General features: G+C 35.4%; 1 protein-coding gene across 2 annotated transcripts in view; it reads right to left on the bottom strand.

The window, feature by feature from the left end:
- Window positions 1-20,531, bottom strand: part of USP9X (ubiquitin specific peptidase 9 X-linked) — a 107,047-nt gene that overhangs the window by 24,072 nt on the left and 62,444 nt on the right. The window contains exons 21-30 of one of the 2 annotated variants that reach the window (XM_085311296.1): window positions 20,368-20,488; window positions 19,787-19,917; window positions 19,213-19,491; window positions 15,492-15,617; window positions 12,114-12,239; window positions 8,277-8,443; window positions 2,971-3,079; window positions 2,233-2,379; window positions 1,967-2,113; window positions 976-1,198 (exon numbers count right to left, since the gene is read on the bottom strand). In XM_085311296.1, the coding sequence (XP_085167422.1) occupies window positions 976-1,198; window positions 1,967-2,113; window positions 2,233-2,379; window positions 2,971-3,079; window positions 8,277-8,443; window positions 12,114-12,239; window positions 15,492-15,617; window positions 19,213-19,491; window positions 19,787-19,917; window positions 20,368-20,488 (1,576 nt within the window). The remainder of the gene's footprint in view (window positions 1-975; window positions 1,199-1,966; window positions 2,114-2,232; window positions 2,380-2,970; window positions 3,080-8,276; window positions 8,444-12,113; window positions 12,240-15,491; window positions 15,618-19,212; window positions 19,492-19,786; window positions 19,918-20,367; window positions 20,489-20,531) is intronic. The other variant, XM_085311297.1, reaches the window with a different exon arrangement.

Raw genomic sequence — 20,531 nt, 5'->3', positions numbered from 1 at the left:
ATGACCGACTCAAACTAAAAACTGGGCAAGTAACACTGGTATCATGATAGGCAGTGGGCAATTCTTACTATTGGATACCATTTCTACTTACAATTTTGCTAAACTCTACAAATTTAAATATTCTGTGAGATCTTCCACATTAGTCTATTTCTCCTGTTAATATTATAACTAAAACTATGCAACTATCCTATTTAGGGTTGGACAAAATATGTTCCCAATACTTCGTTTTTAAAAAAGTCTTGGGTGCATTTTATTGGTAACATGATCTTTGCGTCAAGTATGTGCCTTTTACCATCCCTGTGAAAATCAGCCCAAATTTCATTTGACCATAAGCTTTGAAACACTAACTTGGGTATACTTTTGTACATACTGCAATTGCTATAGCCCTTCTCCAGGGACAAAGAGAAAGTTCTTAAAATGCATGGCTGGCCTTAGTCCAAGACTAAAATTGAGAGAGAAAGAGCTATGACAAGCAGACAAGAAGTACAGAGTTAAAAAGGGAAACAAGACAGCAAAAGCGTGCCTGTGTATGGATGACGATGACAAATTTGGTGAGCAATGAAGAGTCTGGAACTAGAACTAAGCACCTGATGAGGTGCTGGATCTGGTTAGGTAGAATCTGAAACAATGAAACAGAGGCAGAAGACTCAGACAATATGAAGTGCCTGCAAGCTGGCAGGGACAAAGAGGAATAGCCAGAGATCAGGATAGGAAGAGTCAGATAACGTGATCTGCTGAAGCTGGAACTTGCAAGCAATCATGTAGTACAAGTTGGCATGTTAACTGCATAAAGAAGGCCAAATAAAGGCCACACTAACAAATATTTTTTACTTTCATTGGCCTGATTTTGCAACCTTAAAAGCAACTAAAGACAAACTAATCCCACGCCCAGTATCTAGATTAGCTAATAACAAAGCTTATACATAACATAGACATTAAACAAATAGAAAAGAAATGGGTAAAAATATTACATACTAGTGATTGCTGTACCTATGTAATACATCTCAGTCAAGGTGTCTACTATCTGTTTGAGATTTCGGACACATCCCACTGCTAATGCAACCAGTAGCTCAAAGCCAGCATTAATAGTAGCTGGTGAACTACAGACTGGTATGGCCTGCTCAGCAGGCAATTCTCCATTTCTCATGTATTGTAAATAAACATTGGACGCAGGAAAGATGAAATCATCTATCAACTCCTGAAAGAGACAAAAGAAAATATATTACTTGTTAACATAAAAAGGTTTGCTATTTTAGAACAGACTGGAAATTATTGCATGAATAAATGTCTGAAAATTGAATGAATCCTTAAAAATCCCAGGAATTAGAACTAGGACTGCTCTGAGCTTTTAAATTTCAGATACAGTAATTCTATTACATCCTCCCCCCAAAAAAATTTGAGTATAAATCTGTAATTTTCTTAATTAGTAAAAATTAAAAATCATGCCAAACGAGTATTATCTGCAAAGCCCTTTATCAATTAATGCTGAACACACATTGCTAAGATACAAAGGAAACACTACTGGTAGTAAAAGAGACACTCAAATATCAAGTATTTGTTTAAACCTACCATAAGCACTAATAACACTAAGGAAGAACATGCGTATGCGTGTGTGTGGAGGCGGGGATAGGAGTGGCACAGAAAGAGGAGAAGAATATGGGATAAGAAAAGAAAGTAGTCCTATACAGGACTATCACGTATTTAGCTTGCTATTCTTGTGCAATGTCTTGGTGTAACAGTTTGCTAGCTCATAGCAAGTTCAAACATACTGGTTCTGAAGAACCAGAACAATAAACACTCTTACAAAAGAAGGGTTTTATTTATTTATTTATTTTTTTAAAAAAAAACTTTATACTTCAATTAGAAGCCCTTGTCAAACAGTTAGGTTGGTACATTCTGTGGTTTCAGATCACAAAATATGAAGCAAAGGCCAAAAAACATCACAAGTCAGAAAATTTGCACTTACTTTAATAAGATTAGCACCTCCTTTTTCACAACCAATATGGTATTTCTTTTCAGGTGTCTGGAATGCTAACAACTCTTTTGTTACTCCAAGGTGACCCTCTAAGATAGTTTCTTCAACACCTGTTTCCCCTGTTCTTTTTACTTCATCCTATCATTTAAAAGAAATTTAGGATACTCTAAATGACATACATTAAGAAAGCTTACAACTACACTTTAAAACAACAACAACAAAAAGCTTATCAGAAATAAACTGATTTTAAAACTTACCCTAATCCTTTTAAGCCAGTCAATTTCATTATTGAGAAGAACTTCAGCATTGGGTACATTAATATTACTGTTGTAAGCATAGTTAAGAAGATGTCTTAAGAGAGTGAAGTAGTCTCCAGAATGCTTAGCTCTCTCTCTTGCAGTACTCTATGTAAACAAAAAAATACAAATAATTTGTAATTCATACATATTTCTGTTTATAGTGCAATGTAAACATATTTCCTAAACTGGCAGGGAATAGTAAAGGAGAGAAAGGGTGTGTGGGGGGAAGCAGCAAGATTTTTTTTCAGTCTTTTGGAGGTTGAACAATTGTATTTAACTGTTATTTTTTTTAAAAAAATTAAACACCAGGGCTTTCTATACCTGAAATGGGAAAGAACAGTACGTATGCAGAATTCAAAAGCCCTTGCAGGTCTAGTAAAATAAGGCAATAACTGCACTTCTCAAAAGTACAGATATCTCCATCTAATCTACTAATGATATATATTTTTACTTTAAGGTTAGCGTTCACTGAAAATCAAATGCATATATTGAAGTTTATCACATTCTTATCAGAACATGCATAAAAGTACCCCCTCACATTCAAACTGACACTGACTGTGCTGCCATGATATGTTAAAAGGAATTCATACTTTAGTAATTGTTAATAACAATTTGCCTGTTCTTGTAAATATTGTGTCTTACTACTTTTTACAGAACTTTACACTGTACTGAAAGCCTTTCCCTCTAGACACTTACCCCTAGAACAGTAAACAGCAGGGTTATGAAGAAAAGGAGAGGTCTCTGTCCCATACAACACCTGGTAGCCATTAAAAAGAATTGCTCCTGCGCCATCTGACGAACAGTTCTGAAAACCATTTAATAAAGAACATTACATGCAATCTCCCCATCTAAAAGGATACTAAAAAACCTTGAAAAATGTGCTTATCTGTTATTATTATGCAGTTTTAGAAAAATGGCAGTAAATAATATGTAAGAAATGGAGATAGTTTAATTCTTCGCTGCTTATCATTTGTTTCTCTTCATAGAGCCACTTGCATGGAAATTTTAGAAATGTGAATTATTATTACGTAATATGTTCCACAAACAAACAGGAACTCATTAGCACCTAGCCACAACCCTGCACAACTGTCGGGCAATATTTTACAGCTCAACATGTAATTTGAAACTCTAAATAAATGTTTATTTTTTTTAAATCACTTACAAATTATATCTAAAAAAACAAAACAGTCCCAATAAAAATACTTTTCCATATCACTAAGGCAATTTGCTGAGCATCTCTGAAGTGACCAAAATCTATCATTAGGAAGAATCAGAGAAGAAAAGTCCCCTGAATATTCAAGTGCCTAGAATTAAAGTTGAGGGAAATTTTTCATTTTAGAACTTAATCTGTCCAGTTCTTTTGCACTGGAAATGGAAATCTTAAGGGAAAAAGGTATAAGGCAAAATCTATTCTTAAAAGTCGTATCTTAATTGTCTTAATATTGTATCTTGTGAAAACTGCTTGAAACAATTCTGCTTGGAGGGGAAAAATTAATGTTTCTACATACAAGAAACTAAATTTTAGATTCTATTTGGTATGGTTGTCACTATTCTGTCTACAGGGTCACTATGGAAGGTACACGTAAGAATCTCATTTCCTTGAGAGTACCTCCAAGTATGGCTAATTGTACTTCTAAGACACGTAAGAACAACTTTATTGGATAAAAGCAAAGATGCACCTAGCCTCGCATCCTGTCCCTAATATACATCTAGAAAAGAGCACAGAAGAGGGAAGCATGTAGCCTTATTTCTCCCAAGCTTTCTCTCAGCTTCTAACAATTTGCACTTCAACAAGACTACCAAAAGCCTCATTTAATAGTGCTTATTGGACAAATTCATGAAAGAATTCCCCAAACTATTTCCAAACTGAAGGTGTACCTGGCTTAAATATTATGCCCAGTAAGAACTCACACTATGAAAGGAAGTGAGGGGGAAAAAAAAAAAAAAAAAAAAAAAAAAAAAAAAAAAAAAACAAAAAAAAAAAACCCCACAAACTATTCTCTATTTGTTCTCCCTTTGCTACTTCTGATTTTAAAAGTCTCTCTGGTATTCTCCTCCTACCATTTATCTCTCTTCCAATACAAAGTGCTCCAAGCTATTCAGCTGTTCCTCAGATGGAAGTCATTTCAGAGCTTTGATCTCCCTTGTCGCCCTTTTCTGATCTTTGCAAGTTGTACATTGCTTTGAGTTGTAGAAGACTTTGGGATGAAGGGAGCCTGTTTTGTTCTTAATAATATGTAACATTCTATGGAATATAACTGCTGAGCTGATGTTTTCATAAAGCTTCTTACAGGAATTTCTTTTAAGGCACAAGCCTTTAGCTGCTTGAACACATTGCATGGATACTCTTCAGGTTCAGGCACTTAAAGACAGAATGAAATAAAAGAAAGATGGTATTTCCCTAAAGTGAGAAATACAACGGAAGAAACACATACTTCATACAATTATGTCTCTAAAGTGTATGTATTACTTGAACAAAAGCATTGTATTTTTGTGAGGCTGTAAGAATTTGCTACTTCACAGGAGTATTCCAGTTCTCTTAAGGAACAATGGGAGGGATTCAGATGCCTCAACACAGGGATCTAGTGCCATTTTAGACACCAGGACAGCTGCAAAAAGCTGGCAGATAGGACAAGATGCATGACAAACTCATGCTCATCTGCAATGGCAGCTAGTGGCCAAATACCTCCGTTAAGGTATCCCGAATCTCATCCCACTGACAGCTCCAAGATGCCTATTTCTGATTAGTTAACATAATAGAAATCAGGCTGTTCAATGGGTTTAAGTGCCACAGGTTTAACTGCCACCGCTTTTCATCGGCAGTAATAAATTCTTTCTTCACTTGGTTTTTCGGACATGTATCTTTGACATCGCCAGTCAACACTTTGGGGCTATCAGTGGAGCACTTCCGGGTTCCAGGACTATTTAGGACTACATTCAGTTGTCTGCTGTTTACTAAGACAGTCTTACATTCTGTATTCTTGACTTAAAACATTTACCTTTATGAGACCAAATGACTTTATACATTAACTTATACATGAGCTTATACATGAGCTGCTCTAGTATTTAGTTGTAACATTTGGTGTTCTGTTTCTCAGTTTGTGTGTATAGCAGACATGCTATGATGAAACCTGCAAAAGTCCTGTATAATTTTAACTTCTGAAAGGAAAAACAAACAAACAATCTTTTCCCAAAAGATATTTGCAAGATCTGAACTTGATCATCTCTCCCCTGTTTTGTATGCTGCACCAATAACATTTGCTCTCATGATTTTGCTCAGATTGTTCTCCGATTGCGGTAGAAGATAAGGAAACAGCAGTTAAAATTGGAAGGGTAACTGGACTGGGTCTGATGCTTCCTAAGCCTTCTCTGCACTGCAGAAACTCATTTGTTTCCATATTAACTCATAAAAGTAACATTTCTTTAGCTTGGATCAACTGCACAACCTTCATTTTCAGAAATGTTTTCTGCCTTCTACTGATGAAATTATTCTAACCAATCGATCATTTAATAATGGACAATACTGCTGCATTCCTAGTGAGACTACCATGTATATCGCTAGTTTTATAAATATATGAGGGGAAAAAAAGGGCTCAGTTGTTAGCTTTTTGTACGGACAAATATGATCCACTTTTCCATAGAATAAATTCTGCTCACTTCCCATTCTGGGGAAGAAAGCAAGCAAAGATATGGGGCTTAGCAGCAGTCTACTTGAAAGAGTAGCCCCAACTTGGAGGTAAACTTATTTTTCTCCAGTATTATAGGAAGGAAAATTTAACAGTCAGCTATTCACCAGGCACAACAGTACGAAATAACTGGGAGTCAAATTTTAGTCAACAAAATTCAAACCAGCAAGAAGATTCACCATTAGGAGAGACTGGCAAAGTCATGACTGTTTTTCCCGCATCTGTAGATAAAGATTCTAGGCCTTGCTAAAGAGACTTTCAAGTTCAGTCACAAAGTCTAGTAGATGCAACAGACTGAATACAGTGTGAGATGAATCATCAGAGATAAACTGTTCACGATTTATAGATGTTAAAGTTTCTAGTTTGAACCAATAGTTCACTCCCTTACAGAAATATGACCAAAACAGGAAAATCATCACAAAAAGCTTCTGCAGTTTTCAAAGACTGAAAGAGTAAGAATGCTTGTTTTTGATGTAGGTTTGTCATTGACACTATTTTATGTTTGTAAAACCGAAACACTGCTTTTTTTTGCTAGTAACATTTTGATACTTTACTTCATGTTGCAAATGTAAAACTTTAAATATTAGGAGTAAGTTAATTTCGTGATTAGCACAGTGAAATACACCTCATTCTGTATACAGGGGGGTTTTAATCATTAACACAGCTGACAATTATTTTGTGAGCTCTTGCAGCAAAAGGAGGTCTTATTTTAGTAGCGAAATATCACAAAAAAGATTCATAGTAAAAGAATATCTCAGTATTTGCCTCTCAGTTACTCTCGAGGTCAAAATTCCGACCAATTAAATCAAACTAGTGAAAGTAACAGCAAATAAGAAGCCTTTAAACCAGACACCTGATAAGTACTAGCAGAGGAGAGGAAAAAAAAAATTACCAACCTTCCATATAAAGTGGTAAAGTGACAAGAACCTCAACTTGTGATATCCTAGTCACAGCTTAAAGAATGGCTTTTAAGATCATTTCATGAGAGACTGGTATCATATTAGAAGCAGCTTCAAAAGCTTCAGTGGTGTCATATTGACAATAAATGAACAAGGAGATTACACAGATTTGACCACTGTATCATCATTAAATTCTCCAGTAATGTTTGCTCAAAGTATTTCTTTATCACCTGCAAACTAAGCCTAAAAGTTGTTCACTGAAATCCATGCAAAAGAAAAACTGCCTACAAAATCCTGATGCCAAACAAAAACTAAGATATAAACAAATGCTAGTTTTGAGAAATTATAAATTTTGAGAACTTGAAAAACGTTACTGTTTAAATTTAAAATACTCCTGGAACAACAGTGGACATTTCTGATAAAACTATCATTAAATCTTTAGTAATAGTTTTACACATTTGTACTCTGGTAACTTCAAATTTAATAACAATATGCAAAAATCTTCTGCTTGGATGACTGGATATTTCACGTTACAATTTCAAATGGCCTAAAAGCCACAAGATATGCATCATACAGGCACTGTAAAAAAGCCGAACTCCAGGGATAGCTTCAGCTGGAGATAATAAGAGGTCCCTGAACTACACTGCAGCATAATGAGACCATACTCTTGGCAGCTCCTGTTAGCTTGTCCTCTCCCCTTCCAACACACCTAGAGGTTCCACAAGACACTCCTCCTGCCAACCATGACAGTCCCAGTGTGACAGCTCTAGGTAAAACATGAGTCAAATGAAGATCAAGAACCACAAGCTGACATACTTGACCAGAGTATTAGCAGAGAATCACTCTGATGTAAGAAAACCAGAGGACTACATCTTAACTTCCCATCTCCTCATACTGCCAGCACTGTATCTTGCCTTTACTTATCAGAAGGAGAAAATATAGTTATGGTAAAGTTCTACTATACTTCAGTCACTTAAATATTCTAATAGATCAAGTACTTGCATAATTTCTGGAAAATATAGAGCACCTCATGTTTTATTCTATATAAATTACTCTGAAGACAAATAGCACATTATCAGGTGTCCATGCAGTTTGATAACGTGCTTCTTGTAAGTATATAGAAGGTAGGAGTGAAAAAGCTACCACCTTAGGATAGGTATCCAAGTTGCACAATTATATTGCTAAGTAATAAATTAAGACAATTGCAAGTGACAATTTATCATAAAAATCTGTAATACACAAAATATCAGAATTGCCCAAAGCCTATCAGTAGTTTAGCACACGTTCATCGCGTCAATTTTGAACAGACTCAGTTCAAAAGAAAAATATTAAAATAAGAAATCACTGTACTATATTTAGGCTTAATATTCATTCTGAACTGTAAAACAATACATGTGACATAAAAACAAAAACTTACTTGCTGTGACAGTGCAATAACAAATCAATGATAAATGTCTGCCATGCCTTTTCTTTACTGAGTGCATCCAGTGCTGTTGGAATCAAAGCAAAACACAGGGTCATCACCTCCAGTGCTTCACAGCAGACTTGTTCATCTTCCATATCTGGTTCGTTTCCTGCATTTGTCTGTGAAAATAAGATAGCATAAAGTGGGTATGTAGAAAACACTAGAGAACCCAATCAGCTTCCAGGTTAATTCTAAATACAAACACAAACCAAGAATTTGTATATTCAGTGATTAATGCCACATATTTTTATGTACTATACTCAAATTTCTAGTACTCTGTCTCTCAAAGCTCAGAGTACCAACTTAAGATGCCCTAAGTTAAATGGGAAGATTGTAGGAAAAAGTTACATGATTCAGTATTGTTGCTAAATATATTTATATATATATATATATATATATATATACACACACACACACATATACACACACATATATATACATGTGCGTGTGTGTGTGTATGTGTGTGTGCGTGTGTGTGTGTATAAAACCAGGATGTTTTCCTGTTCTGCTCAGAATCTAGTTTCAAGCTACAAAAATAGCTACCTTTTCAGCAGAGCAAGGCTATAGTGCTGTACAAGTCCTCAAGAAATTTAGTTTTACAAATTTTGATATTCTGACCAACTTGACCATCGTCATCTTAACATTGCTAGAATTTGCTCAGCACTATTTTTCAAAAGTGTGAAATAGCTGAATTTCAAGTGGAGTTGCTCCAACGACTTTTGAAATATGAAAAGAGAACATTTCTAATTAGAGCATTAATTATTCTTTCCATTAAACACTTGAATCAAATGAGTTGATTTTGGTACATTTTCCCCAAACAATTGCTTTGAGAATAAAAGCAAGCTCTCTCCTCCATCTAAGCTATAATTAATTAGCTTAAAATAGTTTTGGAGAAACTGAATACAAGAAAGTTTCAACCTTAATTCAGCAGTAATCATGGCTGTAGGTTAACAATATTAACCAGAAATATAAATTAGGTATCTGTTTTATATATGTAAAGATAATAGGAAGTAGGCAAAAAGAAAGGTTTATAATGTAGAGGGGAACTAACTGTAAAGAGAAGCAGCAGAGTGTCTCAGGCTGGCAACAGACACTATTTTGTCTTTGCACAACTAAAATGGGAGAAGGTCACTAACTATAGTGGGAGGATCTAGCATTTCTACATGTCTAAAGATATGAAAGTAAAAGCAGAATGCTTTCAGCACTTCAAGAATGCACCTGCTCGGAACTGAAATCCTGTTTAGAAAAATAATTATTTCTGAATAGGTGCAGGGATCTAGTAAAAAGCGAAAGAAAACCTTATACTAATCCAGTAACTTCCCTACACTTAGTCAACACAAGCTGTCAAGTCTGTATAAGCAGCATATTTAACAGTGCTCCTGATAGGTAACGTTCTGCTGCCAGTTAATAATGAAATAGCAGCCTGATGTTACAGAAAATCACATGTATTCATCTCCGCCCACTAAGAGGATTGCCATGTCAGATACTTTTAGGCAAAAAAGGTCCCATACAAATTGTACTCTCAAAATAATTTATCTTGAATTTAAAAGTTTAATTGAATTCACCAGTTGAGCACTTAAAGAGGATTCTGAACTTTAGAACTTACTTTCAGTAGTCACACTGACATGACAATTCTGAAGTGTCACAGAAAAACCCATTTACCGTGGTCGCCCTTCATATTTGTTTTTAAGAATCTTGACATGTCACTCCTAATTCCACAAAAACCAGCCTTTTAACTACTATTTAGCAGTAAATCTTTTTCCCTCAGAATTAGCAAAACGTTCTTACTATTTAAGGGTTAAAAATATTAAGGTTTAGTGGTTAATCCAGGAAAGAGGAAGTGTTTTTCTTAAATTATTTTTCCTTTTTCGGTATAATTCCTGAGAGAGAAAAATGGGCTGATTAACTAACTCTGTATAGTGTGATTATAATGTAAGCATAAGCCATTTTTTCCCCAGTCTCCAGAATATTGAATTTTCATAAAATTACCAAAGGAGTTATTTGCTGTGTTCTGTAACTGAGTACAATGTCACTTAAATTAAGAACATATCTTTTCTTGCATCATATTCCTTCAACTTCTGTGATACCTTTCTCTCTTCAAAAGTTAAATTTTTTAATTATCTAGATGTAATTTCCCCTTCTCATTACTTCTGCAACTTCTTCCATATTTTACAGTTTCCAAATTTTTCTCTTCAACTTCTACTTCCCTTTAGCTTAATATAAACCAAACGCAGTTGATGACGATTACTACAAGTGTCCATATCAATGTCAACAGTAAAAAAAAAGACAAAAATCCCCACCAACCTTTGAGGAATGACCAATAACAACGTTCATACAAAACACTGATACACTTTTCCCCAAGTAGAGGACAGGGCCTATGCACAGCTTAAATACCTTTTTAAAAAACTTGTTTGAAAATATTTTTACAGAATTTTACTGTACATTTTTACCCAGAAAGATATAAAAAACAAAATAAAGATACTGAAATAGGAGTGAAAAAACCTCCTTAGTTCTAAGAGCACAGACACAATAAGTTAGGCATGTCTAACGGCAGAATAATGTTTTAAATGTTACGTATCAACAACATTAACCACTGTAGCAAAAACAGTGTCTCAGTCAGTGCAGTACACAGGAGAAACAATCATAGTTTAATAGAGTATTTTCAAGCTACAGGAAGAGACAATACCCTTCTGCATTACCCTTAAAAAACGTGATCATTGAGCTGTGCAGGAAGTAATCTTTGCCAGGTTTAAACCTGCAGCACAAGGTATACTCCCTGCCGTACCAGAAACTACGTTACTCAGCATACTGGGAGATGGGAATCGTGCACAGAATTTTATTTCATTCTGGTCTTCTCCCTTTAACTCAGAGGTTCATTACGTGCATTTTTCTCTACCATGCTATTGTTCCTTATATATACATTAGATCTATAGACGTAAGAGCGCACATCTTCCTGTTTCTGAACTGTCACATTAACTAAACCAAAAAATAAATGCAAATTATATCACTCAAAAAAAAATTACATTTCATGAAAAAGTCATTTTAGCAGCAATGAGAGCAGGATACTTAAGACAAGCAGATGCCACTATACCACTATGCTGGCTAATGAAAAGATGCTGCTTTTTTCTAAAGTAAAAATTTTCTGATTTATCATTTGAACACAACAGCTTATATACCAAGAATAAAACATCTCAGAATCCTTTCCCTTTTACTCTCAGAAAAGTGCTCATGAGTACTACTCTTGTTTGTATTACAAAATCAGGCTGAATGCTTAGAGAACATGAAGCTTTTTGGTTTTAAACAGTCAAAAACACTAGGTTAACAGTAAGCAACTCATTCATTATGCATACTCATTAAGCACAAGGTTTGCAGTAACTCACTGAAATACACCTCCAAACTATTTGTGTAAACTGCATGTTAAAAAACCGTGACGATTCAAGTATTTGTTGGTTTACATATATATGTAATAAAGGAAAAGCCATACAGTATTAGCAATTATCTAGTTCTATCAGTTCTTCAGTATTTCAGATATATAAATGCTCCTGTTTTTCATTCCAGACCTCACATACACTTAGATTAATCTGTAGAATAGACCTTCTCAGTTTAAAGACTACAAAAATTAGCACTGCAAGAAGTGCTTATTCCATATCTAGATATGGCACTTAAGCAGACTAGAAACATGTTACAACAAGTTAACAGAATGGTTACATTTTTGAACTAACACTGGATCCAAGTTGCAATTAAATAGTGACTGAGAAGAGGTAATTGAAACTGTTCAGGAATTCTTACCTTTTCATAGATTTTACTGATTTCTTCATTCGAGCTGAACACCAGCTGAACTGACCCACATCCTGATGCCCAGACGATTTTTTGTACTGCTCTGATAACACAGATATCAGGGATGTACTTCGAAGCCTGGGAACAAAGAAATAAATCAGAAGAACATTAAAACACAGTGGCAAATAATGTTATCATAGAATCTAAACTATTAAAATAATGAACTAAAATACTAAAGTTTACCCAAGTACTTGATAAATTATAAAGAGATTGATTTTAAAACAAATGAGATCATGCACAGACCACGTGTCTTATGAATGCAGAATCACTCTTCAGTATTTTAGGTATCACCCAAGTTAACATCCACTGGTTTCTATAACGTACTGTGTGTGTTTGTTAAAGACAAACTCCTACAAAACAGCTGCCTGGAAAACTAAACAAAATAGCGTACGATGCATCGCAGCAACTTAAAATATTTTAGGATTTCTGGTTCGCTTAAGTATTTCTACCCTTTATTTCTAATACCATATGTACATAGGTAACAAGTCCTTAAAATTATTCTTTAAGGCAGAAAATTAAACCATTTAAGTTAGGGAAAAGGCTTTCAGTTCAAAGATGATCATATTCTCTTTCTACTTCAGCCATATTTGACAGATTATAAAATCACCCAAGTTTACTTGGTGATTACACCCAAGTGACAACTGCATACAATTTTTAAGCATGTAAGATAGGGGATGGTAAGTGTATTCACAATAGCTTAAACAGGCCAATATCAAAAAAGAGTCTGTTTCTTAATTTAGGCTCAAAGAATTCACACTTAAATCAGATAAATTAAGAAGCCATAATGTTCAGAAGTATTATATTCCAGAACTATCTTGTGCTCATTTTTAAAGTATTTTAAATTCAATTCTGCTTTTGTTATACAAAAATATATTATAGTAGCCAGATCCATTTATACAGCTAAGTATAGTATTTCTTCAAACATTAAAATAAGTAAGATTCTCTTCTAATGAAGAACATCAACAATGAATGATTCTCTTCTAATGAAAAACAACTGTCAGATATTTGTACAGAATTTATCAAGTCTAGAATTTGACTACTTCCCACTTAATATGCAGCTCAGTATGAAACCTAGTTAAAATCTAGCAAAAGTAAGCATCAGTAAGTAAAGTAAGTTATAATGTAGCAAAATAGCTGTATTTTTCTTCTCCATGTAATATAAATATAGCAAACACAGAGTCAATGTAACACTCCCTAGTAACCAGTAATTTCTAAAATTAAATTCAAGTGACAAGATGGTGGGGGACACATTACCTTTAGGTATCAAATATTACGTATTTATTTGACACTGTGTTTAGAAATGCATTTTTCCTCTTCAGAAGAATTAAAATCTCAGATTAGAAGATAATACAGAATGTATCAAACTGCTTTTCAAGAAGCAGCAATTCAAAGAATATGTTTTAAAATTAATTACACAATGAATACATCTATTAAAGTTGACCCATAAAATTGTTGTTAGTTTTTAAGTGATACAAGGCTTCAATTGTGTAGTGTAGCTCATGTGAATTTACAACATCACAGAACATTTATACACTATCATTATTTAAAGTTTGCATCAAATTTTCCACAAGGTATCTGGAGTCTATATTCAAGGTAGCATTGTCAAGAAATTAAACGATCTTTAAAAGCAGAAGAAATGCCTATAAACCTGTCCTAGGTAAATGGTTCTGTTTTTTCCAGTTCCATTTTTCTAATGCTCAGACTGAATCAGCAATGAGACTTTAAGACCCTTAACTAACTAATCCACTAGCCTCGTCAGGAGGCCTGAACAACATGCATCCTTGCTACTGGCATAAATGGCATAAACATTAACAATGGCTAGAAGAAAAAAAAACAACAGAAAAAAAAAAAAAAAAAAAAGTATTTCACCTTTGTCACAAGCATAGCAACCTTACACTAGCAGCATCACAAGGAAAACCTGTCACCCCAAAGAAAATCAGTGTTTTAATTTATTTCATCTTCTCTTAATTTTGAAGTCTTCCAGTATCAAAAGTTTTATAGAAAGGTGAAAGACCTCTCTCTATCCTGTAGTCTTCTTTGTCTGGCCTACAGAAAGCATGTCAGACTTTTTCTGAAAAAAGAAGTGAGGTGACAGGAGAAGTCTTTGACCACTAAAACATACATTGGGGAAAAAACAACCAACCAACCAAAAAAAACTGCGCAACTTTCAATAGCAAATTCAGATTTTGTTTGCTTTGATGTGCCTTGCTAAAATATTTTTTCCAAAAGCCCTCCAGAGACACAAAGGCATAATCAAAAAGCCTTGTTCATACTTCGATCTCAGAAGCCATTTCTTCTGTAGAAAAAAGTTAACTGAATCAGAGTTCAAGGGGTCAATTTTTCATATACAAAAACCTACAGATGCAACATCATTACTAATGGAAGATGGATGGCTCCATCTTGCAGCTTAATACATTGCAATTTCTCCAGATCCTCCCCTTCAAAAAAGAGGTTGTACTTTTTGACATTAAGATGGTAATACAAGACTACTTTATTTATCTCAGAAATGTTCTGGAGAAGACTTGCAAATATTGTTTTTTATACAGCGTCCAATTACAATTTTATTCATTGCCTCCACATTGGAAAGAAAGGGATGGATTTCTATTCACCTTGAAAGAAGTTGCAGTAGCTCTGACTTTAGCTTCAGTTGAATTCAGCAGAATTCTGTAATTTATTCACTAACACGACTCATAATTCCAAATCAAAACAGTTGCTCATACTGTACAGATAAAGAGTAGTGTGTTTGCAAAGCACATTGCCTAACCTTCCCCAAATCCACAATCCAATTTTCCACTTGTGTCATTAAACTATTTTCAATAGATAAGGATATACTGGTAACGATTTGGGAGTTTTGTTTAATCTTCATAACATTTTAAATCATCCTCAATATTCAAAACTCCCTCCTTTTTTTCCATTTCAAGAGGAGAATATTATTCAGAAACCAAGACACAAGAGTAAGAACAACAAAAAGAGAAGAAAACATCATGAAAATATTTTCTAAACAAAAGTGTTAACTTGATTTATTTAAATCTATGACCGAGTATCTGAAATACTGATCTAAAAGTAATAATATCCACAATCCATTAAAGAGCTTGTGCAGAAACTTGTCTAATCCACCTATGTCGCTATGATACTGGACACTGAATTTCACAATTCTGTATAGAAACAACCCATTAAATACTTCAAATAGGCAGCTGACTAATTCAGAGTATGAATGGTATCTTAAGTGTTTTATGCCATATTTGGAGGAAAATCTGTTTCTTACATAGCAATAAGTTTAAAGAAATAAATGATACTATCAAAAAGTTATACAGAAGGGAATTCACCAACCTCATCAGATATTTGCTGTGCAAGACGTATTGCTACATTTCTTAGCATGCATTCTGAAGTTGGATTGGGAATGTTCTGTAGGGCGTTTTGTAGCACCACTGCCTGGTCATGTGTAGCCTGATTTATCTGGAAGAAAGTATTTTTTTTTTTTTAGTAATTATTTTACACAGGAGAAAAAATATATATATGAAAATAAAGTTACTTGGGAACGGTTTGGTGGGGATAGATACGATCTTGGAAGGAGAACTACATTTAAAAATTACATTCATCAAGAAGAAAACCTCTTACTCTAAAATACCATCACATGTACATTACAGTGCAAGGTCACAGAGTATGAGTAGATGAGAAGAGACACATCTGCCTGAAACTACTTATGGTTGCACATTTGTTTAGCTACTTCAAGTTAACAGTTGCTTTCAAGTTGGCTGTTTCAAGTTAATAGAGCTTTTTGAATTACAGCTCCTCCTTACCTTTCTGCTCATGTATGAAAGAAAGGGTTTTTTAAGATAACGTATGTGTCCCTCTGAATAGCTACTAGTGGCCAGAAAGAACATGGTTGCAGAGTTCACTATATTTAACTACATATCAAGCATTTGAGCTTGAACAGAAAGTTTTTTAATAGCGCTCTAAATTACACCTCCTGTACTCACCATCCTTTCAAAAAAACCTGAATTCAGGACAAGTTTCTCTTCTCTCGCTTGGTTTGAGTTTGGAATTCCTTCTCCTGAGGCTTACATTGCTCTGTAAGCCTTGACAGCTACACTAAAATGAAGGTCTCCTTCTCTTGAAGGACAAGAAGGGACAGAGTACACCCTTGACAAGTTTGCTGACAATACAAAACTGGGAGGAGTGGCTGATGCATGACAGGGCTGTGCTGCCATTCAGAGAGACCTGGACAGGCTGGAGAGCTGGGCAGAGAGGAACCTCATGAAATTCAACAAAGGCAAGCGCAGGGTCCTTCACCTAGGGAGTAATAACCTCATGAAGTAGTACAAGCTGTGGGTTAACCTGCTAGACAGCAGCTCTAGAGGGAAAGACCTGGGAGTGTTGGTAGACAAGTTGACTATTAGCCAGCAATGTGGCCTTGCGGGCAGGAAGGCTGACAGTATCTTGGGTGCATTAGGAAGACTGTTGCCAGCAGGTCAAAGGAGGTGATCCTGCCCCCCTACTCAGCCCTAATGAGGCTACATCTGGAGTTGTGTGTCCACTTCTGGGCTCCCCAGGACAAGAGAGACATGGAGCTAGTGCCGAGTCCAGCACAGGGCTACAAAGATGATCAGACGGCTGGAGCATCTCTCTTACGAGGAAAGGTTGAAAGAGCTGAGCCTGTTTAGCTTGCAGAAGAGAAGACTGAGAGGGGATCTTATCAGAGTAGGCAAATACCTTAAGAGAGGGTGTCAAGAGGATGGGGCCAGACTTTTTTCAGTGGTGCCCAGTGACAGAACAAGAGGCAACAGGGACAAACTGAAACACAGGAAGTTTCATCAGAACATAAAGGAAACCCTTCTTCACTGTGAGGATGGTTGAACATTGCCACAGCTTGCTCAGAGAGGTATTCGAAATCCAATTAGACACGGACCTGGGCAACCTGCTTTAGCTGACCCTCCTTGAGCAGAGGGGCTGGACGACATGATCTCCAGAGATCCCTTCCAACCTTAACCATTTTGTGATTCTCAAGCTTGCCTGAAAAGACTGTGGGCACTGTAATTAGAAATTAGAATTTGTTTTACAAAAGTTTCTCCATTATCTAGTATAATTCTATTAAAAACAACAAAACAAAAAAAAACAAACAAACAAAACAAAAACTCCTCCATTCCTTTCTCAAATGCTCCTCAGAAGACACATCATGAAGTCATTCTATAACACCTAGCACTGGTCATAATTCTTTGCTTTGTCACAGCTTCTAAAAGGCTCTTGATTTAAGGCAGTAAAATTACAGAATTTCCACTGAAGTTTGTTATAGTGCTTATGTGGTTCATTAGCTAACAGAAGTTAGCTGCAAAAGGATCAAACACAAAATGGAGTTCATCAAGATATATGTAAGAGAAGTACATTCATTAATCTTATCAATTTAAGTTTCTATAAAAGCAAAGAAAATATTGGAATTTTTTTTAAAGGTCATACAGATAGGTAACAGACTGATAACTGGAAGACTGCAGAGACAGTCTTGCTTACCTCATTCTTCTAAGAACTTGCCAAGACAGAAAGTTATGCTATACTACCTATGCTTTAGATGTAATAGACAGAAAACATCTACAAATCCCACATCCAACCTAAAAAGGAATGTCACTTGTGCTACAGCAGGAAAAAAAGTATTAAGACCAAAGTCCTTCAAAGAGAAAGAAGGCACCCAGAATTAACTATGTTTTCTCTGATAGAGCAGACGTTTGCAGCACTATGTAACGAATGTCAGTAACTGTGGACAAAAGTTAGCACCATCTAAGTGGTCAGCGCAAAGCAATATTTAAGACACTTGGCTGATGCTGACCTGTGTTCCAAATAGCCTTCTTGATAATCAGAATTAGACATCATGGCAGTAAAGTTTATTCATTTTAATAGAAAAAGTATAAGGTGGCAAATACACTTGCTTAAAGATGTTTGTTATATTCTGACAAGAGACAAGAAAAGGTTTTTACCACTTCATAAAGCATTCTGTCAAGAGTTTCGATCACCTTGAAAAAGAATGAATCTGGTATCTTCCAGCAGATAACCAGAACAGGTGCTGATTTTTCAGATTTAATGGGACTGTATTTCACTACTTCAAAGAAGGATCTTACCAAATATTCCAACAGAAAGTCCTCTACAGTGGGCCTCTCCTTCTATGTACTCCTGAGTATAATTTGACAGATCTAGCAATGGTTTGGGATGGAACTTCAAAAAAGCAAAAAGATAGTTGGAGTATCAGGAAGCAATTGCCCAAGAAGGGCAGCAGCAAATTTTAAGTTTGTGGCTCTATGTACTAGCCCTAGTATAAGAAGGCAGAAGTAAAACCTTGACTTATATCTGTCCACATGTAGAAGTATTAGCCATATTAAGCATGCACAAAATCTACTACTTTGGCTGTGTAATACAGGCACTCTTTCCCTTTCGAACTCAAATCTAAGCATAGTACATCTCTCAAGTGTAAACATTTAAATTTGCAGTCTACCTGACTATTCTCTGCAAAACTTTTCTACAAGCAATGGATTGAACTAACAGTCTGGTGCAAGAGTCTCCATGTCACCTGGAAAAAGAGGCGACATGATCCAACTGCAATTCTTTGCTTTTTATGCTCTAAGAGTACCTACAAGATATGGAAACATCCAGAGAAAGCCATACATCCTTCAAAAGACTCAAATCAGAAGAATCTGAGTTCACATTTGTTGAATAAATACACGTGAAAGCGAGAAGTTATCTGTACTGACAATCATGCACACCAGCAAAAAGCATGCATGAACAACCAAAACCTACTGTATCTAAGCTCACATCGCTAAGATTTGCGCTTGTACCAGTCTTTTTACAGTCAGAAAAGAACAGAATTTGCTTAAAAAATAGGCTGAACTCTTTTTAAAAAAAGTGTGAGACAGTTTTTTCTGAAAGTACTCTGAGTTGCTGACATGTGACTTGCACAAAGAGACTAAGTCAATGAAGAGCACCATAGCTGTAGGAGGACAGATGTTGCTGCAGACTATATAAAAAAATTATAGTACATTGCTAGCTACATCAAGAAGATTTACATTACCGGTGAGATTGGACTTGTGCCTTCCACAACTGGCTGACAAGCTTCTGCCACAGCTCGAACATGGCCATATCCAATTGCTGTTAGCAATAATTTGGCTATTTTTAGAGCATTAAGGTAGGCACCCCTTCGAGTTTCCATATCTGCATTTGGCAGGAAGTTATTTCTAGTCAGCATGCTCAATACAAGAGGCAAACCACCACTTTTTAAGAAGTTGTATTGAAAGTCACTGGCATCTTCTCCCAGGGGTGCACTGGCAGGCATTAACAAGGCATAAACTACCTGTAGAACAAAATACAGCAAGTTAGGTAATAAAAGTGTGCTAGTGTTAACATAGATGATTAAACATGAGATTATTTCTAACATGGAATATTTCCATCCTATGCTTTGGTAGCATAGTCCATACAGCCCTCCACTAAACTAGTACCAAGTATTCTGAATTGCTAATTTCAAAATAAATTTGATCTTAAGCTTCTACAATGTTACAGAGAGCATTTCCAAAAAAGTTTAGAAACAGTAAAAAGTGCAGCTGAAGATTCAATTTTATTTTTTTAAGAAAAGGCAAAGTACCACAAACCTCGGTTAGATACAGCACTTGTGAGGCAGAAGGACCAAAGAAGAGAGAGTCTAGAGATGGACTAAGGCTGCTTTCACCAAGTTTTGCATGGTCTAAACAAATAGCTCTTAGTTTCTCAACCGTAGTGTTATCTGCAATAAAAATGTAGCTTTTAAACATTTTGTAACATAGCTACTTCAGAATAAGCCAGCAGTATTTAGTTATCTGAAAAAATTAACTGTGTAAGAAAAGTTACAGAAAATAACCGATACACAACTACAGACTATGAAGTATTCTGCAGTGTTGCTTATTATCAGTACAGAGATTGTTAAAGTAATGCCATAAAATTTACTTCAAAATATATTTTCTGTTTTCACTGCACTGAACTACACTAGGACACTGAACCCCAGAACAAACAGCAAACCATGTAATTTTTAAAGACAGACGAGACGTAACTATTTAGAAAATACATTTACAACCCTAATTAGGGTAATACAGACATGAATTACAGCACTAATAAACCAGTAGAGAGCAGAAAATACTTCTCTACCTTCATTTTTATAGAACCATCAAGATAAAGTGGGATGAAATTAAGTATTTACCTGGTGGCATAAGCTTCATAAGGACACGTGCTCCATCTCTAAGAGGTGGCATATTTAGACTACTGCCCAAATCAGCAACTTGCCAAAGAAAAGAGATATATCTAGGATGCAGTGACATGATCTTAAACAAACAAAAAGAGCACAAGAAACAACAGTTAAAGATG

The sequence above is a fragment of the Rhea americana genome, unplaced genomic scaffold (genome assembly GCF_003343005.1).
Source record: "Rhea americana isolate MKP2758 unplaced genomic scaffold, rheAme1 scaffold_339, whole genome shotgun sequence".
Classification (NCBI taxonomy): Eukaryota; Metazoa; Chordata; class Aves; order Rheiformes; family Rheidae; genus Rhea; species Rhea americana.
Note: the sequence above shows the minus strand (reverse complement) of the source record. Positions and strands in the feature narration are given on the sequence as shown.